General features: G+C 42.9%; 1 protein-coding gene across 2 annotated transcripts in view; it reads left to right on the top strand.

The window, feature by feature from the left end:
• The window catches only part of LONP2 (lon peptidase 2, peroxisomal), a 49,324-nt gene extending 39,014 nt beyond the window's left edge, over positions 1 to 10,310 (top strand). For both annotated transcript variants that reach the window (XM_081015521.1, XM_081015520.1), the window contains exons 12-15: positions 612 to 754; positions 4,263 to 4,470; positions 6,591 to 6,781; positions 9,119 to 10,310. In XM_081015521.1, the coding sequence (XP_080871647.1) occupies positions 612 to 754; positions 4,263 to 4,470; positions 6,591 to 6,781; positions 9,119 to 9,340 (764 nt within the window). In that variant the 3' untranslated portion in view covers positions 9,341 to 10,310. The remainder of the gene's footprint in view (positions 1 to 611; positions 755 to 4,262; positions 4,471 to 6,590; positions 6,782 to 9,118) is intronic.
• Positions 10,311 to 18,379: the final 8,069 nt, after the last annotated feature.

The following is an 18,379-nucleotide window of genomic DNA, read 5'->3' as shown; positions in this document are numbered from 1 at the left end:
CTTTGCATGCCAAAGGTCCCATGCTCAATAACAGTTAAAGGAGGATCAGGTAGCAAGCGTTGTGAAAGACTCCTGCCTTATGTACCCTGAAGAGCTGCTGCTCATCAAAGTGGATGGTAATAGACTCAATGAGAACAGTGGTCTTGACTTGGTGTAAAACAGCTTTGTGTTCACTTGCACCTCACCAGCTGCTGTGGGAGAAGTGGCAGGCTGTGCACTCTGCACAGTCTTCATGCGCACACATTTGGACGCATATGTGTTTGAGAGAAAATGCATCTTCCCTACAATGGTTGGGGGTGTGTGTGTAGCTGTGTTAAGTGATGTGACTGAATCATTGATCCTTAGGAGTAGCTCCATCAAGTGGTTGCCCATCCATTTAGTGGAGCCAGTCAAGATTCTCTCTAGAACAGGCATAGGCAAACTCGGCCTTCCAGATGTTTTGGGACTACAACTCCCATCATCCCTAGCTAACAGGAACAGTGGTCAGGAATGATGGGAATTGTAGTCCCAAAACAGCTGGGGGGCCGAGTTTGCCTATGCCTGCTCTAGAAGTTGCCGGCAAATGTTTCTTTTGATCATATCTGTGAAGTGACCTTTTTTCTAACCTTAAGAGTGTAGAGAGCATGTTGCGGAAGATGCGAAACCTGATTCGCTCAGCGACACTGCCGATCTGGCTCTACCACCTGAAATGCCCATTCTAATTGACTTAGATGCCTTGAAGGACATTCTTGGGCCACCAATGTACGAACTGGAGGTAATTATTGACGATTTTCTATCTTTGCTCTTTTTTGTAGCTTGTATAAATTAGTTGGTGGTGGTGGTTTGTTTGCTTTCCCACCTTCAGAACAGCCAGGTTGGGAAGGGACTTCTGGGGAGAGTCCCATGGGCCAGATAGAAAGGCTGGGGTGGGGCCTGAATTTGGGTCCCAGGCCTGCTGATCTCCACCTTATGCTAGTGGTACAAAATCTAAGCTCTTCCAGAAGCTACTTGGTTACATCCAGACTACATCTGAAGCCTCTGAGCTCTGTTCAGGTGCAAGGGTAAAACCCCTCTTATTACATGCAGTAGCAGGTAGCTCCCACTGAGCTGTAGGTCTTATAAGGCCAGTGAAAAAATTAGGACCTAGGGATGGAATGTCAAACCTCCAGTAGCTCTGTGTGCAACTTTGAACCATTGGGGTGTTTTTCCTTGCGATTTTGTCACCAGGATCTGGCCACATCCAGGGGCCAAGATTACCAGATGGCAGCTTCATAAAAGAAGTGAGGCTTTGGCATGCTTGAAGGGGTTTCTTTCTTCTTAAGCTGCTGTTGCCCTTCTCTCTGCAGCGAGGAGCGCTGAACTTCCGTCTCTGTGAAAAACATTCCAGATTGGTTCCGTTTGTTTTTCTTTGCTGCAGTCTGCAGTGGGGCCTCTCTCCCTCCCCACCCCACCCCTGGCTCAGAAAGCCTAACCTCTAACCTTCGCTCTGCCATCAATAACTAGCTGGAAATCAAGACCCTGCAAAGGCCAGTCACATGTCAGCGCTCAGCTCGAGGAGGCCCGGCAGAGAGAAATTGAAAACCTCCCGTAATTGAATTGACTGGCCCTTCCGGAAGGGGAAGGCCCTTTTCAAATGAATATATATTAGAGAGAAGTTAGGCCTATAATCTCATAAGCGAGGGTGCTTTGGAAAGAATCAATTCAATCAGCTGTTCCAAAGTCACAGATCGCTTTTAGAGTCAAAACCTCTTTTGGTGGAATCAGAATATGGCACACCCCAGACGGATACATGTCACTCGCTGGAATTTCGAAATCCGATCCTGGCAGAGTCTGAGTGTGTATATCTAAAGCACCCTTTTGCCTCTCTCAAGAGAGATGGCTCAGTGCTGGCTGAGGATGATTAACTCATGATGGTTTCCTGAAATGCGAAACCCCTTTGTGTGCCCAGGAACACCCTGTGGCCTGCCTCTTCTCACATCTGTCTCTGCTGCTCCATAGGGCTGCTGCTGCCCTGGTCCCAACTGCGATGTTTTCTTTACAATACTATTGATGCATCCTGGGCTGCTTAATGGCCACTGGAAATAGCAGGTGTATAGGACTGTTGACAACCTGGAAGCTGTAGGTTAGGGCAGGAGTTGGAAACCTGTGGTCCTCCAGATGTTGCTGGAGCCCAACCCCCATTCTTCCTAACCATCAGCCATGCTGGTTAGGGCTGATGGGGGTCCCAACAGCAGCTGGGAAGCCACAGGCTTTACTCCTGACTTAGGGGGGTAAGGCTGACTCACCTAGCACTTTGTTTGAAAAATGCTGCCTTAGGTTTACAACAATGGACTCCTCTGAGCATTCAGAGGCAGCTCATCCCATCATTTGGAAGCTAAACTTCTCATATGTGTGGCAAAAAACGGGTTAAAAATCAGGGCGGGGTGTTTGTCTGCAGCATTAACACTAAACTTTTAAGAGAGAATTATCTGGGTGGATAAGAAAGTCTTCACTTGGTGCTACAAGGACACAAGACTTGGCAATAGGTGTGCCCTTCTGGGGAGAGAATTTCACAGATAAGTCCACAGTTGAGGTACCACCACTGAAAAGGCCCTTTGTCTCAGAAGTGTGTAGCGGGGAGCCTCTAAATATGGCTTCAATATTTGGGAGTAGGTTGCCCTTCGTATATCTACATCCTAAACCATATGGGACTTAAATGGTTTTAAGCCAGCACTTCAGATTGTACTCGGAGACAAACTATTAGGCAGTGATGCTCTGTAAGTGACATGTGTTCTACTCAGCCAGCCTCAGTCAACAGCCTGGCAGTTGTACAACAGCTGCCTGGGCCAGTTGAAGTTCTGTGGGTGCAGACACTACCTGCCAGAGTTGGAACACTTCTGAATCCCATTGAGTTCTGTAGAACTCTCCCATTAATTCAGGGAGACGGAAAGGCACTTAGCTTTGGCTAGATCATGGCCCATGTGAAGGTTTGATAGAGCACTTTTTAAAAAGCATCTTCCTTTATAGCAGTTAAAGTTGAAGGTATAAGAGCTGACCTTTCCTTACTTGGAGAAACTGAAGAACAGGGTAGATCTCTGGGTTGCTGCATAAATGAAAAGTTCCATCTGCCAACTTCAAAAAACTTTAACTCATTTTTGCTGTTACAAAAAAACACAAAAAAACAGTACTCTATTCTCTGCTCTATGACGCACCCATTTTAAGCCCCCACCCACATGCACCCTAGCCTTAGGAAACTTTCCTCAGAGTATATGTTTGCAGCTCCACCCTTTCAGAAAGCTGTTGTCAGTGGTGTTTCAGTCCTTAGCTTCCTTGGTCTGATGCAGGGAAGAAAAAATATGTGTAGCCGGAAAATATTAATGTGTGTAGTGAAAGGGTAACATTTCACTTGAAGTTTTGCTTGCTTTGTTTGTTAAAAGCTAGGATTCTGGAAATGATCCATGCTGCAAAAGTGTTGACATCTTTCCGCAGGGCCTGCAAGATGGAGCTGTTCTGCCTGGCCTTTGGTTTGGACTCAGTCTAACCCTTATATTTCCCTCCCCTTATGGTTTTGATTTATGGGCTACTACTAAAATGAGGCTGCATTTTAAATTGCATTTTAACCCATATTTTAATTAACTGTTCCCCCCCCCCTTCCTATTACATTTTATTGTAATTTTATTGGTGTTAGCCACCCTGAGCCGGGTTTTGGCTGGGGAGGGTGGGGTATAAATAAATTATTATTATTATTATTATTATTATTATTTTATTTTGCACCCAGTAGAAGTCAATAAGCAGAAGTCATTTCTGAGATTCCCTCCTGTAATCCTCTCTTAGGAATGTTCCTAGAAGCTTGTCCAGAATGCCTGTGAACTAGGACCATTTCTAATAATTATCAAGGATGCTCTAATAGCATGGGTATACTGTCTCTGCTGGCTCCCTCTTTGTTTCTGGGCTCAGTTCAAGACGCTATTCAACTCTATGGCCCCATCAACGCAGAGTTACTCATGGCTCAATTTTATCCCTTATGCTCATGGGCGTAGCCAGGATTTTTGTCAGGGGGGCTGACCTTTTGTTAGGGGGAGCAGAACCTCAGTTTGCTATGTATTTTTATTGATTGGGGAGGGCAGCTACACCCATGATTATGCTATTTAACATCTACATGAAACCACTTATTAGGGTCATTCGGAGAGACCCATCTTGGCCTTTCTGCAGTACTGAAATCAGAAGACCTATTTTAAGCGGGAGCCTTATTTTCGGCACCTAGCTGTCCTTTTCCATAGAAATACTGTTCTTCTTTCTTTCAGGTGTCCGAGCGGCTGAATCAACCCGGTGTGGCAATAGGTTTGGCTTGGACTCCTTTAGGAGGGGAGATCATGTTTGTAGAAGCCAGCCGCATGGATGGGGAAGGCCAGCTGACTCTGACTGGGCAGCTGGGCGATGTCATGAAGGAGTCGGCACATCTTGCCATCAGCTGGCTGCGCAGCAACGCAAAGAAATACCTACTGACAAATGGTATGTGAGAAGGCATGAATGGAAAGATCTGGCGCATGCTTCATGCATGCATAGAATAGGTTTTGAACATGTCTGGCTTTTGCTGCCTGCCTCGGACTATAGAAGTGGAGGCCATCAAGCCTCTGGAAGACACCATACATTTTTGGTGGAAGGCATTTTTAGCTTGGGGCAAGTTGCAAAAGGAGACTGTTGCATAGTGGAGGAGCAAGTGCTTTGCATGGAAAAGGTCCCAGGTTTGGGCCTCAGCACAGCCTATGTAAATTAGCTGCCAAACAATACTAGCCTGCTCAGTTTTTTACTAGCCTACTTTTTACCCATAAGAAGAACTGGCAGAGAACAAACAGAGCAGTCTGTCCCAACTTTACCAACCCTTTACCAGTTAAAATCAGGCTTATGATTAGCAGGCTAGAAACGCAGTAGGTTGGCTAAGAAAGGTGCTGACATGTCTCCATTTTATTATATTAAATATCTTTATGCCACCACTTTGGTTAACCCAAAGAGCCTTATAGCAACCCAATGTAAAACAGAAGCTTTTCTTTTTAAATTTCTCTTTTGGGCAAGGGTTTGATCTTTAAGAGTGCTTGGAATTGAATTAGTACTGTATATTTTGACACTGCTGTCTGGTTAAATTAGTCTGGAAATTCTTTCTTCTTGCTGCAGTAAATGCTTTGATTGTATTTTTTTAACTCCCGTTCTCAGGACATACATAAACTGAAAAGCAGATAGAAATGTTTCCAAATAAACAAAGAATTTGTAAATGGCCTCAGCTGGAAATTCCATATTTAAGAACAGCGCAGCTATTAAAAACAACAGAGTATTGGCTTTGAGGGACTTGCCTCCGTGTGAATGATCTGCACCTTGGTTTCTTAAGGTTGCTTTTACAAAAGGCTAAGAATGCTGTTTTCCCTCTAGCTGCTTTTTAAAGATGTGCTTTAAGTCTCAGCCCCTCATCTGTAATATGGAGATAATACTAGGCACATGAAAACATTGAAAGCTGCCTTATAGTGAGTCAGACCTTTTGGTCCACCTTGCTCAGTCCTGCCTACTCTGACTGGCGTCTCTCCAGGGATTCAGGCAAGGGGCAGTCCCAGTCCTGCTTGGAGATGCCAGAGATTGAATGCATGCGAAACCACATGCTCTACTCGTGAGTTACAGTCCAGATCCACTTTACAGATCCCAAAGGGGTGTGTGTTTTCAAAGTATTGCTTTGAAAACTCAGGACACTTCCTAGCTTCCAATGGTGACTTTGTCTTAGGCTTAGCAGAAAGCATCTCCACCTGGGCAGCTGATTTTCATCACTGGGGCCCTGCCTAGTGCAGCTTTCTGTGCCATAGCTCATACTATTTCAGTGTCCCCCAACCTCAGCAACAAGGAATTTTGAGGGGAGGGGTGTCTAGGCAGGTAGGTATGATTGGCAAAAATTGGGTGTCCCACCTTATGCAAGCCCCAGTAGATAACAGTCCTAACTAATTTTCTCATTCACTTGAAGATTTATCCAAGTGAATTTACTATTGACTGACTACTTCGAACAGCATACATTTTTGCCTGATCAAAACCAGCAATTCTGAAAGAAACCAGTGCTTTTATTGCCTGCACCCCGTATCATCACCTAAGAAGCATTTCACCTCTCACATGTGCAGAAGGGAATGCCTCTGCTGAGATGGCCCTTATTCAGTTACAGTTCTTATAAACACTTAAAAAAAATTAAAAGTAACTTTTTTAAAAAAATAATCTGCTGCCCAGTTAAGTGGGGGGCACCATTTTTAATCCAATCAATTCATTTTAGTACCACGGAAAGTGTTCGTACTGCTGTTAAACCGGTTTATCTGGGAAAGTGTTTCCAGATTCAAAGTGTAGCAGAGTATATTGACACAGGTGTTTTCTTCCTTAATCCTTCTGTCTCCCCCTCCTCCTTCCCCTCCTCCACTACCCGGCACAGATCTCCTTTCAAATGCTCTGCTGCCAAGTGGAACAAGCGTCTGGAATGCAAGTCCTCCAGTGATGTGGTTTGTTTATTTGTTTGTTTGCTTGCTTTTCCCCAAAGAACAAAAGACCAGAAGCACCGCAGGTTTGAATTTTCCACACTGAACATCCCCCCTCCCCAATTCTCTTTCTTAAAGCTTCTGGAAGTTTTGATCTCCTTGACAACACAGACATCCATCTGCACTTCCCAGCTGGAGCTGTCACAAAAGATGGACCATCTGCTGGTGTTACCATAGTAACCTGCCTTGCCTCCTTGTTCAGTGGGCGGCTTGTGCGTTCAGATGTAGCCATGACTGGAGAAATTACACTAAGAGGCCTTGTTCTTCCAGTAAGTATTCTTTGCAGATAACGATATTGTTGAGGCTTTCTATCTCTCTGTCTCATCCCCTGCCCCACCCCCTGCAACACCGCACATTCCAATACTAGTTCTAATTCTTTAATCTAGTCACGCTACTGAAGGTTGTCTGGCAAAGTTAGCACAGTTCTACAAAACAAACAGTTAGCACATACTTTATTTTTCAAATCTGCTCTACATTAGTGATCTGCCACAGGCGACATTTGCAAGACAACAGAGAAGATAATAGTAATTTATTCCAGTGGGTGGGGCTAATATTGTCAGATATTGCCTAATTGAAAACTGTGGCCGCATCATCACTTTGTTCTCTGGGGAGCTGTTGAAGAAGGAATTCTTTTACCAGATTCAGCCAGTTTTACTTTCTTCCCACTTCTGTCTTCATGACAGCTAGGAATACCCCTAGATCAGACATGTTCAACCCGTCGACCATGATCTACAGGTAGATCCTGGTAGATCGTGGTTGATCGCGGGACCCTTATCGATCTCAGGATTAAAATAATGTTTCCAACCCCCTCCCCCCTCTGTCACGTAAAGTGTTTGCGCGTTTGGCGTTTGTTGCTGTCGATCGTGGATACGATTATTGTCTTAATCAGTGCGTGCATTTGTTTTCTTACGGGTTTTTTTGGTGAGCGATGTATGGCATTTCCCCCCAAAAAGCTCAACAACTCTGGTTCCTCCTCCTTCTAATGTCAATGGGTAGATCACTGCCAGTTTTTTTATAATAGGAGTAGATCGCAGTCCCTTGGGAGTTGGATGTGCCTGCCCTAGATGTTTGGCTAAACACCACTTCCAAGAATTGGAAGTGTTGCTCACTGGGGCAATATGGTTTGAGCATATGATGCCAATCCTGGCCTGACTGCAGTGGCTGACGGTTAGTCCAATTCAAAGTGCTGGTTTTGACCTATTAAGCCTTAAATGGCTCAGGACCACAATACCTCAAGGACTGCCTTTCCTCATATGAACTGACCTTCAGCCCCTCTTCATGTGCTTCCTCCACGAGGTGCCGGGGGTAGGAATATGAGAGAAGGCATTTTCTGTGGTGGCTCCCCACTTGTGGAATGCTCTCCCCAGGGAGACTCACCTGGCACCTTTGTTACATATACTTAGGTGCCAGGCAAGATTAAACAATCTATGTAACTGTAAACCACTCTGTGATCCTCAGATGGAAGGGTGGTATAGAAATTTTAATCATCATCTTCCTTTTAAAAAGGCACTACTTGTGCGGGGATTTCATTATACTTGCCCAAAATCATCTATCATAGGTTTGCTACAAAAATAAAAATACAAAACTGACTCATGCCTCAGCTAGCCCAGGCCATTGTGATCTGAAGTGCTTTCTGGAATGTGCATAGTGTTGGTTGACGTCACCAACAGCAAGCAAGAAAACACTCCCTCTTCCATATGACATCGCAAGGCACCATTCAGCCTGCAAAGAGCAAGTTTGCACTGGACCAGAAACTGACTAATCTCCGGAATTAGTCCTTTGCCAGTTTCAACCCTTATTCCAATCGAGACCTTTTCAGGATTGGTCATTGGGCTAAAACTGATGATGGGGCTTTTCTGCTCCTTTCCCTCCCTTGAGGCTGGTTTCAGGTCTTGTGCAAATCCAGTATTTGTAGTCTTAAGTGTTCTCATTTCTCAGGCTGGGGCCAGAATGGGTCGCTGAACCAATATGGCTAACTTGCTCTCATCCCCAATACACACAAGAAACAAAAACCAGAATCTGCATAGCTGTTACACTTGCTTTGTTCTGTGTAGATCGGCAAACAAGTGATTCAGGTTAAAGGCAGTCCTGTTGGTTAATGATCCCAGGGAATGACCTGAAGGCTCACACACATCACAAAGCAAGCCTTCTGCAGCAAAATAGCTTCAGCTCTGTTCAGTTCCTAGGTGAGAGACCATCTAGGAAACTCATGTATGTTGTCTTTAATGATGGAAAAAGGTGGAATATAAATTTGATTAAATAACACATAGTTCAGGGTTACATGTGTTTGTGTGAGTCCCACCCCTCTTTCAAATCTGCACGTGGCAAACCCAAATTATGTATATGTTTAATAAATTTTATGTTTGACAAGCATTCACATAATTTGGATTCTTTAAGGAAGGAATGAAGGGAACAAATGGACATGGAGACAAGAGAGGAGTTGGCAAGAAAACACTGGAGTATGATGCAGTGGTCTGTGAAAACATTAACAAGTTGAGAAAATTATTTGCACATAGCATAGTAATAACACAATGCCTTATTTCTGCCAGTAGCATCCTCCTTAAACTCTCTTTGCTCTCCCCATTTCATTCTGTTTATTTAAACAGGTTGGAGGAATTAAGGACAAAGTTCTAGCAGCACACCGAGCTGGACTAAAGCGAATTATCATTCCTCAAAGAAATGAAAAGGATCTTGAGGAGATTGCTGCCAACGTACGGCAGGATCTGAATTTTGTGATGACAAGCTGCCTGGATGAAGTTCTTAATGCCGCTTTTGATGGAGGATTTTCAGCCAAGACAAAACTTGATCACTTCAACAGTAAACTCTAAGCAGATTGACTTGGGCTCACTCAAGGAACAAAATGCAAAGCTGATGTTCATCTGGCAGGATGCAAAAAAAAATATGTGAGAGTGCTTAAAAGTGGCCAACACTGGAATGAGATTAGGATGTGTGAAAGGGCTCTTCTTCATTTGGCGGTACAAACTTGCTGCCCATTCTTACTGGTCTTTATGTGCATTAGTGGACAGGAGTCCAGAGAGATAGATTTGAATGCTAAGCTCTTAATTGTTAATCCCCTGTGCAATTAAGGGGTAGACTGATACAGCAGCAGAATATCCAATCACATGAGCCTTCATGAAATCTGCCTGTTAATTTATTGAAGCCTGCTTTCTTCCACCCCCACCCGCCAAGAGCTTGATGCAAATGTTGAGATTTTACCTTGCTTTAATATCAAAGCTGTAGTTAAACTGTCACTGATGCCAAGCTACAGTATTGTTCACTTTGGGTTTTTAAGCTGAATGGGTATGCAAATGAATTAGTTCTGGTCTTGCACATGGGATTGTCCTGAGGTCTCATTCTTACAATAGACTAGGGACTTGCAGCTTTGAATCATAGGAGAGTCTCTGAAACTAGAAGAGTCTAATTTAGAACAGTCTAGGAAGTGTTGCAACAGAGGTGGCGAATTGTGTCTTCACCATTGGCCTTGCTGGCTGGGAGAAGTCCTACAACATTTGGGGTCCAAAGGCTCCCCCACTCCTGCTTTAGAGAGTAACTGCATCGAATTTAGTCTGCTGCCCCGCTGCTCCTTTGACTGCTTTAAATTAATGAAGTGATTCATTTGAAATGGTAGAGGAAGAAGCAAAGCATTTCTAGACAATATATGGCCTGGCTGATTTGTTAATAGTGCTGTTAAAATAGTGTTTAATATCAGAAACTTAACTTTGATTATTATAAAAGACTTTATTGCCTTGAAAAGTTGTAATGAGATTAGACACAAAATAAAGAGCTGATGGTACACAAGAGCCAACTTTCCTTTCAGGCTGAAGGTTCTCCTAGCACTGATAACACTTTCTACATGGAATGAGAAAGAGCCACATCTGCAGTGGTTATGGTTAGGGAAACAAGTATATGAAAGAGAGAGGAGATCATTCTGGTAAAAAAAGGGGAAAATAATTATCTATTGATTGCCTGAAGTATCTCAAGATGCCAGCTTGGCTCACAGGGGCATTTCTGAACAGAGGCTTGTTAGTGACATAACAGCTGTGAGAGATGCGACATACAGAAGAGAATGAGGTCTCCCAGACTGAGCAGTAGCAACTGTTCCCCCTGAGCAGCCCTCCAGCTGTTGGACTCTAACTCCCATCAGCCAGCCCCAGCCATCATGCCCAATGGCTAAGGATACTGGGAGCTGTTGTCCCAAAATATATTGTGGATGGTCATCATAGGGTGTTTTCAGAGCACATTCATTCATTTCCACAAAGGAGTCCATTTGCGTTCGATACAAAATGGGTTGTTTACACAACCCAGTTACCTAAATAATGCTCATTGGTTATTGCAGGGATGAGGAACTTGTGGCCTTCTGGACGCTACTGTACTCTTAACTCCCATTATCCCTGACCTTGCTGGCTGGAGTTAATGGGAGGTGGAGTCCTACACCATCCACAGGAACACACGTTCCCCACCCCCTGGGTTATTTGAAGCTCTTGCTTGTCTAAAAAACCTTGTTTCACAGAGGCCACACACAATGACTTCCGTTTAAATTACATTTTAAATAACTTTTTAAAGGTTATATAGCCTTACGTTTCGCACAGACACGTTTTCAGCATTCTGTTTCACATAAAAGAAGTTCTAGTAAACGTCCATCCATGTAGCATGGCATGAATAAAGCACAGTGCTTAAATGTCATATGATACTATGCAAGGCAGCACTACCCCTGGCCTTGTTCCATGGAATGTAGCTTGGGCATGTGAGCGAGAGATGCATCCTTCACAGGGCTTAATATATGGCTGCAATTTTGGCTTTTAAGAACTCCATGTGCAACACATTACTTGACTAGTGTACAAAATCATACCATAGGGACGGAAGGGGGTCTTTCTTACCACACCCAGTGCTCAAAGGACATGGGGTTCTGCAACCCACCGCAGGCTACAGGCACTTTGATTTGATTGATAGATGTGAACACACAAGCAGCACTACTTTATTGTACAAATTTGTGGGTACAATTAGTATTTATGGGAATTTTGTTTTACAAACATACAAGGCTACAGGCAGGCACTTCAGATACGCACTATGGTGTTGGATCACTTTCCACTGCATTTTATTTATTGCTCTTTCAGCTGTTCCTGCCCCTCCCCCATCTTCTCCCACATCAAGCAGGGCAAATCTATTCTGGTCATGAATAGCTCAGGGCTTCTGAAGTCACAACCTCATCACACCCAGAGGTATTTGATCAATGCAAGATTGCAAGCGATACTGGTAGGGTCAGCTTGCTTAAACCATTTTTGACACACCCACTATTTTGACACTCTTGGAAATATGCTCCCTGCCGCAAACTGTATATGTTTAAATGGGCCAGCTGCAATTCCTTTTGTTCACTCTCAAAATAAGCTTTCATCATAATTGCCCCACACAAGCCCAGCTTTTGGTTCATATATTCAGTACTGCTCTTTAAAAACGTTTTCAAAGCCATTGGGAAATTTTTATTAACTTATGGCTGCACAGTGCTGTGCACTTACTTAGAAGCAAGTCTCACAGAATGCAATGAGGCTTGCTTCTGCAGGCAAACATAGGATTGCAGGTTTATCATGACATCAACTGAAAACAATCTAGTCAAGTACAGCAACCCTCACCCTAGAACAACTGAGTCCTGCAAAAGAACAATAGATGTTTTAGAACTCCTAGTAAATATTTTACTTTTGAGTGTCAACCAACATATAGAGGTGATCCAGTCAACACTGTGTACATAGGGTTGTATCCAGTTCAAGAGTGGACCCAATAAAATAAATGGGCGTAAGTTAGGTATATCCATTACTTTCAATGGATCTGCTCTAAGTAGGAAAAACACTGGAAACAACTCTTACTTTGAAAAAACCCTTCACCAAAAATACTTGAGTAAGCTTCGTAGTTATGGGATAAGAGGACCTCCTAATGGAGAGTGAGATAGTGGAGTCCCCTTTGTTTCAGTATTGCAACCTGTGCTTTTCAACATGTTCATTTATAGATGTGTTTGATAAAAGTATTTATAAACCACCAACTAAAAAAAATATATATTGTGGTGTATAATAATAATAACAACAACAAACAACAACAACAATTTGTTAATTTGTTAATTTATTATTTGTACCGCATCTATCTGACTGGGCTGCCCCAACCACTCTGGGCGGCTGATTAAAATCATTTAAAAAATCATAAAACACAAAACAAACGGCCAACCCTGAATCAAAGTAATTCTCTACAAAACACTTGGCAACAAAACATTGTAATTGCCGGTTTAATTTCCATGGGAACAGTTATCCAAAGTACTAGTGCCATGATGCTAAAAGCTTTAGTTCTCATACACACTAAACAAAAATGAGGATGGCATTTGATTATTGTAGTGATAAGAGACAAGGCAAGCCGTGATATTCTACCTCCTCTGTCAGCAGCAATCAGAAAACCAGTTTCTGAAAATCGCAAGAGGAGAGAGTGCTGTTGCACTCAGGCCCTGCTTGCAGGCGTCCCACAGCCATCTGGTGATCATTGTAAGAACAGGATGCTGGACTAGATGGGCCTTTTGGACCAAGTCATTGGGGCTCTTCTTATGCAGTGTATCCTCACCTTCTAACAGATTCTTAAAAACCTAGAAAGTCATGTGAGGATACTGTAAGCTGTTCTTGCCCTATTTTTCTTTCCCAGCTGACACTCCACATACTGACTGCTGACCATGCTCCATTATCATCAGACTAAATTTGTATTGGGCCACTGCAGAAAAGGCCCTCACTAGAACATTTTAGACAAGTCTTATTTAAAAGGGAGAAAGCAGGGCATCCAATTAGGGCAGCAGGCATCAAATGCATATAGATGAAGGCCCTCCTCTTCCTAAATATATTTTCTCCAGACAGAGAACTGAAACCCTAAGGGGAGGACACACACACACACGTCATTCCTGGAGTTTCCTTTCTCTTGGCTCCCGTTAACCAGCTTATTTTTATCGTTCTTGAACCCTGCTCAATTTGTATTTGTCAGTGGGAGATTCTTCCTTGGCTCAGAAGCGGAGAGATTCCTCAGCTAATCTTTTCCCTCCTCTGCTCCTGTAGAGCAAGCTTTGTGGGAAATTTTGCCCTCCGACCCTCACTGCTAAGGAATGCAACCCTTTGTCTTCCTGCTAGCCAGTCTGGAGACACTTGATGAGAAAATCCTGCAGGCATCCCTTGCCTCTCCTGGAATGGGAAGTTACCCCGCCTGAAGTTATAGGAAGCCACTGGCCAAGGCAGGAAATGTTAATGGAGAACTGGGAGGGAGAACTGATTGAACTTCCCTTTTGAAAAAGCTCTGTAAGTTCCCCTTCCAACACATCACTGAGTCATGATTCAAAGCAAGCTGCTGGGGATTGCTATGAAACCACCATTTCCATCTACTCCAAATCCAGGGCATGAAAAAATTATCTTGAACCAGAAGGGAAGTATTCCTTAGTGCAGCAACTCTAACTCCCAAACTATGGTCCATGAGCCACATTCAGGTGGTCCATGGTATAGCCCCATTAGATATCGTGTTTAATTATACTTTTGTTGCTTCTTTTATTGTAATCCTAAATGCACTTTATTGTATTATAATCTGAATTCTACGATTCAAACTGTAATACAGTGGTACCTTGGTTTACAACCATAATCCATTCTGGAGGTCCATTTGTAAACCAAAACAGGTTGTCCAAGGCACGCTTTCGCCAATGGGGCCTCAAAAAAGGGAAAAAAAGGTTGTAATCCAAAAAAAGGTTTCAAACCGGGACATGCACTTCCGGGTTTGACGTCTGTAATCCAAAACTTATGCAAACCAAGGTACCACTGTACAGTATAATACAATGTAAGAAATAAAAGCAGCAATAAAAATAGATGAAGAATGGTACAGCATCTAGCACAGCACATTCCAAATGCAGCTGAAATATCAGAGCTATAGTTAAATTGTCACTGATGTCAAGCTACAGTCTTATACTTGAGTAAGCTTCATAGAAAGCAAAATGGAATTTCAGTAAAGGAAGGTTACAGCAGGGATCAACACATCACCACCCCACCCCACCCCACCCCCCCAAAAAATTCGAACCAAAAGTTCATAGGGAGACATCTCCAACCAGAGAGGCAGCTTCAATATACTTCTCCAAAATGGAAGAATGAATACACATCTCCTGTCCCATTGGTTATTGAATATGTGGTCATAATTCTGTTTCAGCAGGATTTGATGCCATAATACTGTTTCCACCCTATTCTTCCAAAGGCATGTGCAGACAGCCACTGTAGGGGGCTCAGGAATGAAAAGCAACCAAGTAAACACTTCCTTTTTAATACAGCCAGGCTGCATCATTGTCTGTCTTGAAACTGGTATTTCACAAAGGGGTAAACATGCATAATGCTTTCCCTCCAATTATTGCATGTATACATAAACTGAAAGCAGCCAAGGATGGGGCCTAGGGACTGCCCTCAACACTGTGACACAGAATAAAATTGATGCTCTGGAAAAACCCACTTTTTTCATTCTCTCATTACATGTCATAGCAACATAGACTCCTACAAAGCCCCACACCCATATGCTAATATTTCATTTCCATAGTCCATTTCTGAATTTAACCCAGCAAGTATAACAGGAGTCTCCAGTAACATGAGAGATTCAAACCGGTCTAACTTGCACATCAAAAGCCAGGATGTTAAGTGTATTGTATGAACAAAGGATCTGAGATTTGTTTACCTCTTTTGTTCTCTCACATCTCTGACTTTCTAAGCACGAAGGTTTCAGCCCTAAACACACCATTACTAGGAAGTAGTTCTTACTGAAAACAGTTGGTTTTACTTACAGGTGAAGATGTGTAGAAGAGGGCTGCACACATTTTTTAAACTGTTACATAGGCAGTCTGTTTTCTCCGTTAAAAAGGGCACACGAGGACAACCTGGATCTGACTGCAGTGCATTCAGCTTTTTTTTTTTTAAGGCAGTAACAACACTGCCTCCTCAAAACCATTTTTATAAACCTGGAAAAGTAGTCTGCCTCTGATGCTACAGCAATGGCTCTCACTTCAAGCTGCATGAGAATGAGAAGCCACAGGGCAACAAGAACAAATCAGCAGCTACTTTCTGTTTCATTAAACAAACGTGTGGCATTCATCTTGGACCATTTAAAAAGATTTTAAAAAATAAAAAATGTCTGTGCATGTCAACTAGAATTACTCCCCAATTGATCTGGATTTTCTATTTTTTTCAGAAAAGAAAAATCCACCGGAGAGCTGCTGGTGATCAGGGTATACACTAGCAGCTTAGACAGACTCTGGGCAGCTTCATTATGACTTGGCACATAGTTTGAAGGCACACAGTGCAACTGATTTGCTGATGCTAAGCAAGTTTAGATCTGGGCAGGGTCTGAAAAGCTTCCATGTTCATTGCTTTGAGTTCCATCCCAGAGGACAGGGGAGATATACATATTAAAAATACATGTCACCTTTTTTATACTGCCAAGTGGGTCTGCAAACATTCCCAGAACACCAGATAATTCAGGTAACTGAAAGAAAACACCTTTGCAGTTAGTAGTGCAGCAGTTCAACACCTAAATCCTATATGGCTTGGATCCATGTTACCTGAAAGATTATTATCTCTCTATTTGAACCTGCCCTGGTGCTAAGATCTGTGGGTAAGCATCTTCTCTTGATCCCATCAAAGTTGGTGGTGACAGGAGAGCCAAGCTATGTTGTGGGATTCCCTCCCAAAAGGGGTTAGACCAGATCTCTGTTAGTAGGTTAAGAACTTCCTATTTAGACAGAGCTTTAAAAACCAGGTGCAGTTTATGTTCACTACTGGGCTGCTTGTTATCAGGGCAATCAGTATGTTAATACTGGCTCTAAGTGTGTTTTATCGTATTTTAACTATTGTTTTTAACTAGATTGTTTTTATTACTCCACATTTTTAAATGTTTTTAAAACTGTTGTAAGCCGCCTTGAATCCCAACTTGGGAGAAAGGTGGAATAGAAATACTTTAAATAAACAAACAAATCCGGCATAATTGGCTGCAGTATGCACAATGCTCCAAGGTGCTCTCCAAGTTTATTTGCAATGTCACAGAACAGCAGGGCACAGATTCTCAGACAACATACAGCTGCCAAGATACATGCCATCCAAATTGCATGCCATTTCACTCATGCCCTGAAATGCATCACTGTCCAAAAGCAAGGTTATCTTAAAATACCTGCATAATTCTTACTCAGTTTCAATGCCCTTCCTTAAATATAAGGGGGAAAGAGAGGCAAACATTCAGAACTAAGCTTCAGAGTTAAATGACCCTCCCCAAACAAAAAAAAATCAGAAAAAAGTATTTATGCAAATACATTGATTGCTTATGTGTACATTACACCTTAAAGTGAGCAGAGCCCTGCTGGATCAAGACAATGCCCCAACTAGTCCAGTACTTTGTTCTCACGGCAGCCAACCAGATGCCTGTGGAAAGCCCACAAGCAGGACCAAAATGCAACAGTGCTTTACCCATTTGAAATTCCCAGCAACTAGAATTCAGAGACATACTGCCTCCACCATCAGAGACAGAACCAAGCAATAGTGACTAGTATTTTTAACAAAACAAATTCCTTCCATCCAGTAGCACCTTGGAGACCAACTAAGTTTGTTATTGGTATGAGCTTATGTGTGCATGCACACTTCAGATACACCAAACCCCGATATATAGTGAGATGGTGGGGAGGGGCATTACTCAGAAGGATGGTGGGAATGGGTGATTGGCTGATAGGTGTGGTAAACCTGTTGACAACTGTTGACGACTGCAATTGGTCTTACAGGAAAAAGCAAGGGGTGAGATGGCTAAAAATAGCTTTATCGTGTATAATGAGATAAGAATCCAATGTCTCTATTCAGACCAGGTCTCTCCATGGTTTTAAGCTTGGTAATAAGTTGCAATTCAGCAACTTCTCTTTCCAGTCTATTTCTGAAATTCTTTTGTAATAAGACAGCTACTTTGAGATCTTGTGTAGAATGTCCTGGGAGACTGAAGTGTTCTCTTACTGGTTTCAGTCTGGCTCTGTTGATCTGTTGTTTAACTTCATCAGGCGGGTATTTTAGTTCTAAAAAGGTTTGCCGTAGATCTCTTAGGTGAATGTCTCTGTCTGTAGAGTTGGAACAGATGCGGCTGTAACGTAGGGCCTGGCTATATACAATGGATTGTTTGGTATGGTAGCTAGAAGCATGTAGATATGTTTGTCGGTCAGTTGGTTTACGGTATAAGGTGGTGTCTATACGCCCATCCTGTATTTTTATAGTAGTGTCCAAAAATGTATTTCTTGCATAGATTGGTTCATTGTTAGGTTGATGGTGGGGTGAAAGTCATTGAATGTCTGGTGGAAGGTGTCCAGGGTCTGTTGACCATGTGTCCAGATAATAAAAATCGTCAACGTATCGCAGGTACAAGAGAGGTTTGAGTGGGTAGGAGTTTAGGAAACGTTGTTCTAAATCTGCCATGAAGATGTTGGCATACTGTGGGGCCATGTGGGTGCCCATTGCTGTGCTGTGCTGCTGATCTGGAGGAACAGGTCATCACCAAATTTGAAGTTGTTGTGGGTAAGGACAAATGGCAGAGTTTGGTAGCAAAGTCTGCTGTGATTTTATTTGAAATGGTGTTCCTTATAGCTTGTAAACCATCGCTGTGTGGGATGTTGGTATACAGAGATTCCACATCCATAGTGGCTAGTATAGTATTGTTAGGAAGATTATTCAAAGATTGTATTTTCCTCAGAAAATCTGTGGTGCCACATACGTAGCTGGGAGCACTGATGGCATATGGTTTCAAAACAGAGTCCATATAACCGGTAACACCCACAGTAATAGTGCCAATACCTGAGATGATGGGGCATC

Source organism: Podarcis pityusensis (genome assembly GCF_964106645.2).
Source record: "Podarcis pityusensis genome assembly, chromosome: 8".
Lineage (NCBI taxonomy): Eukaryota > Metazoa > Chordata > Lepidosauria > Squamata > Lacertidae > Podarcis > Podarcis pityusensis.
Note: the sequence above shows the minus strand (reverse complement) of the source record. Positions and strands in the feature narration are given on the sequence as shown.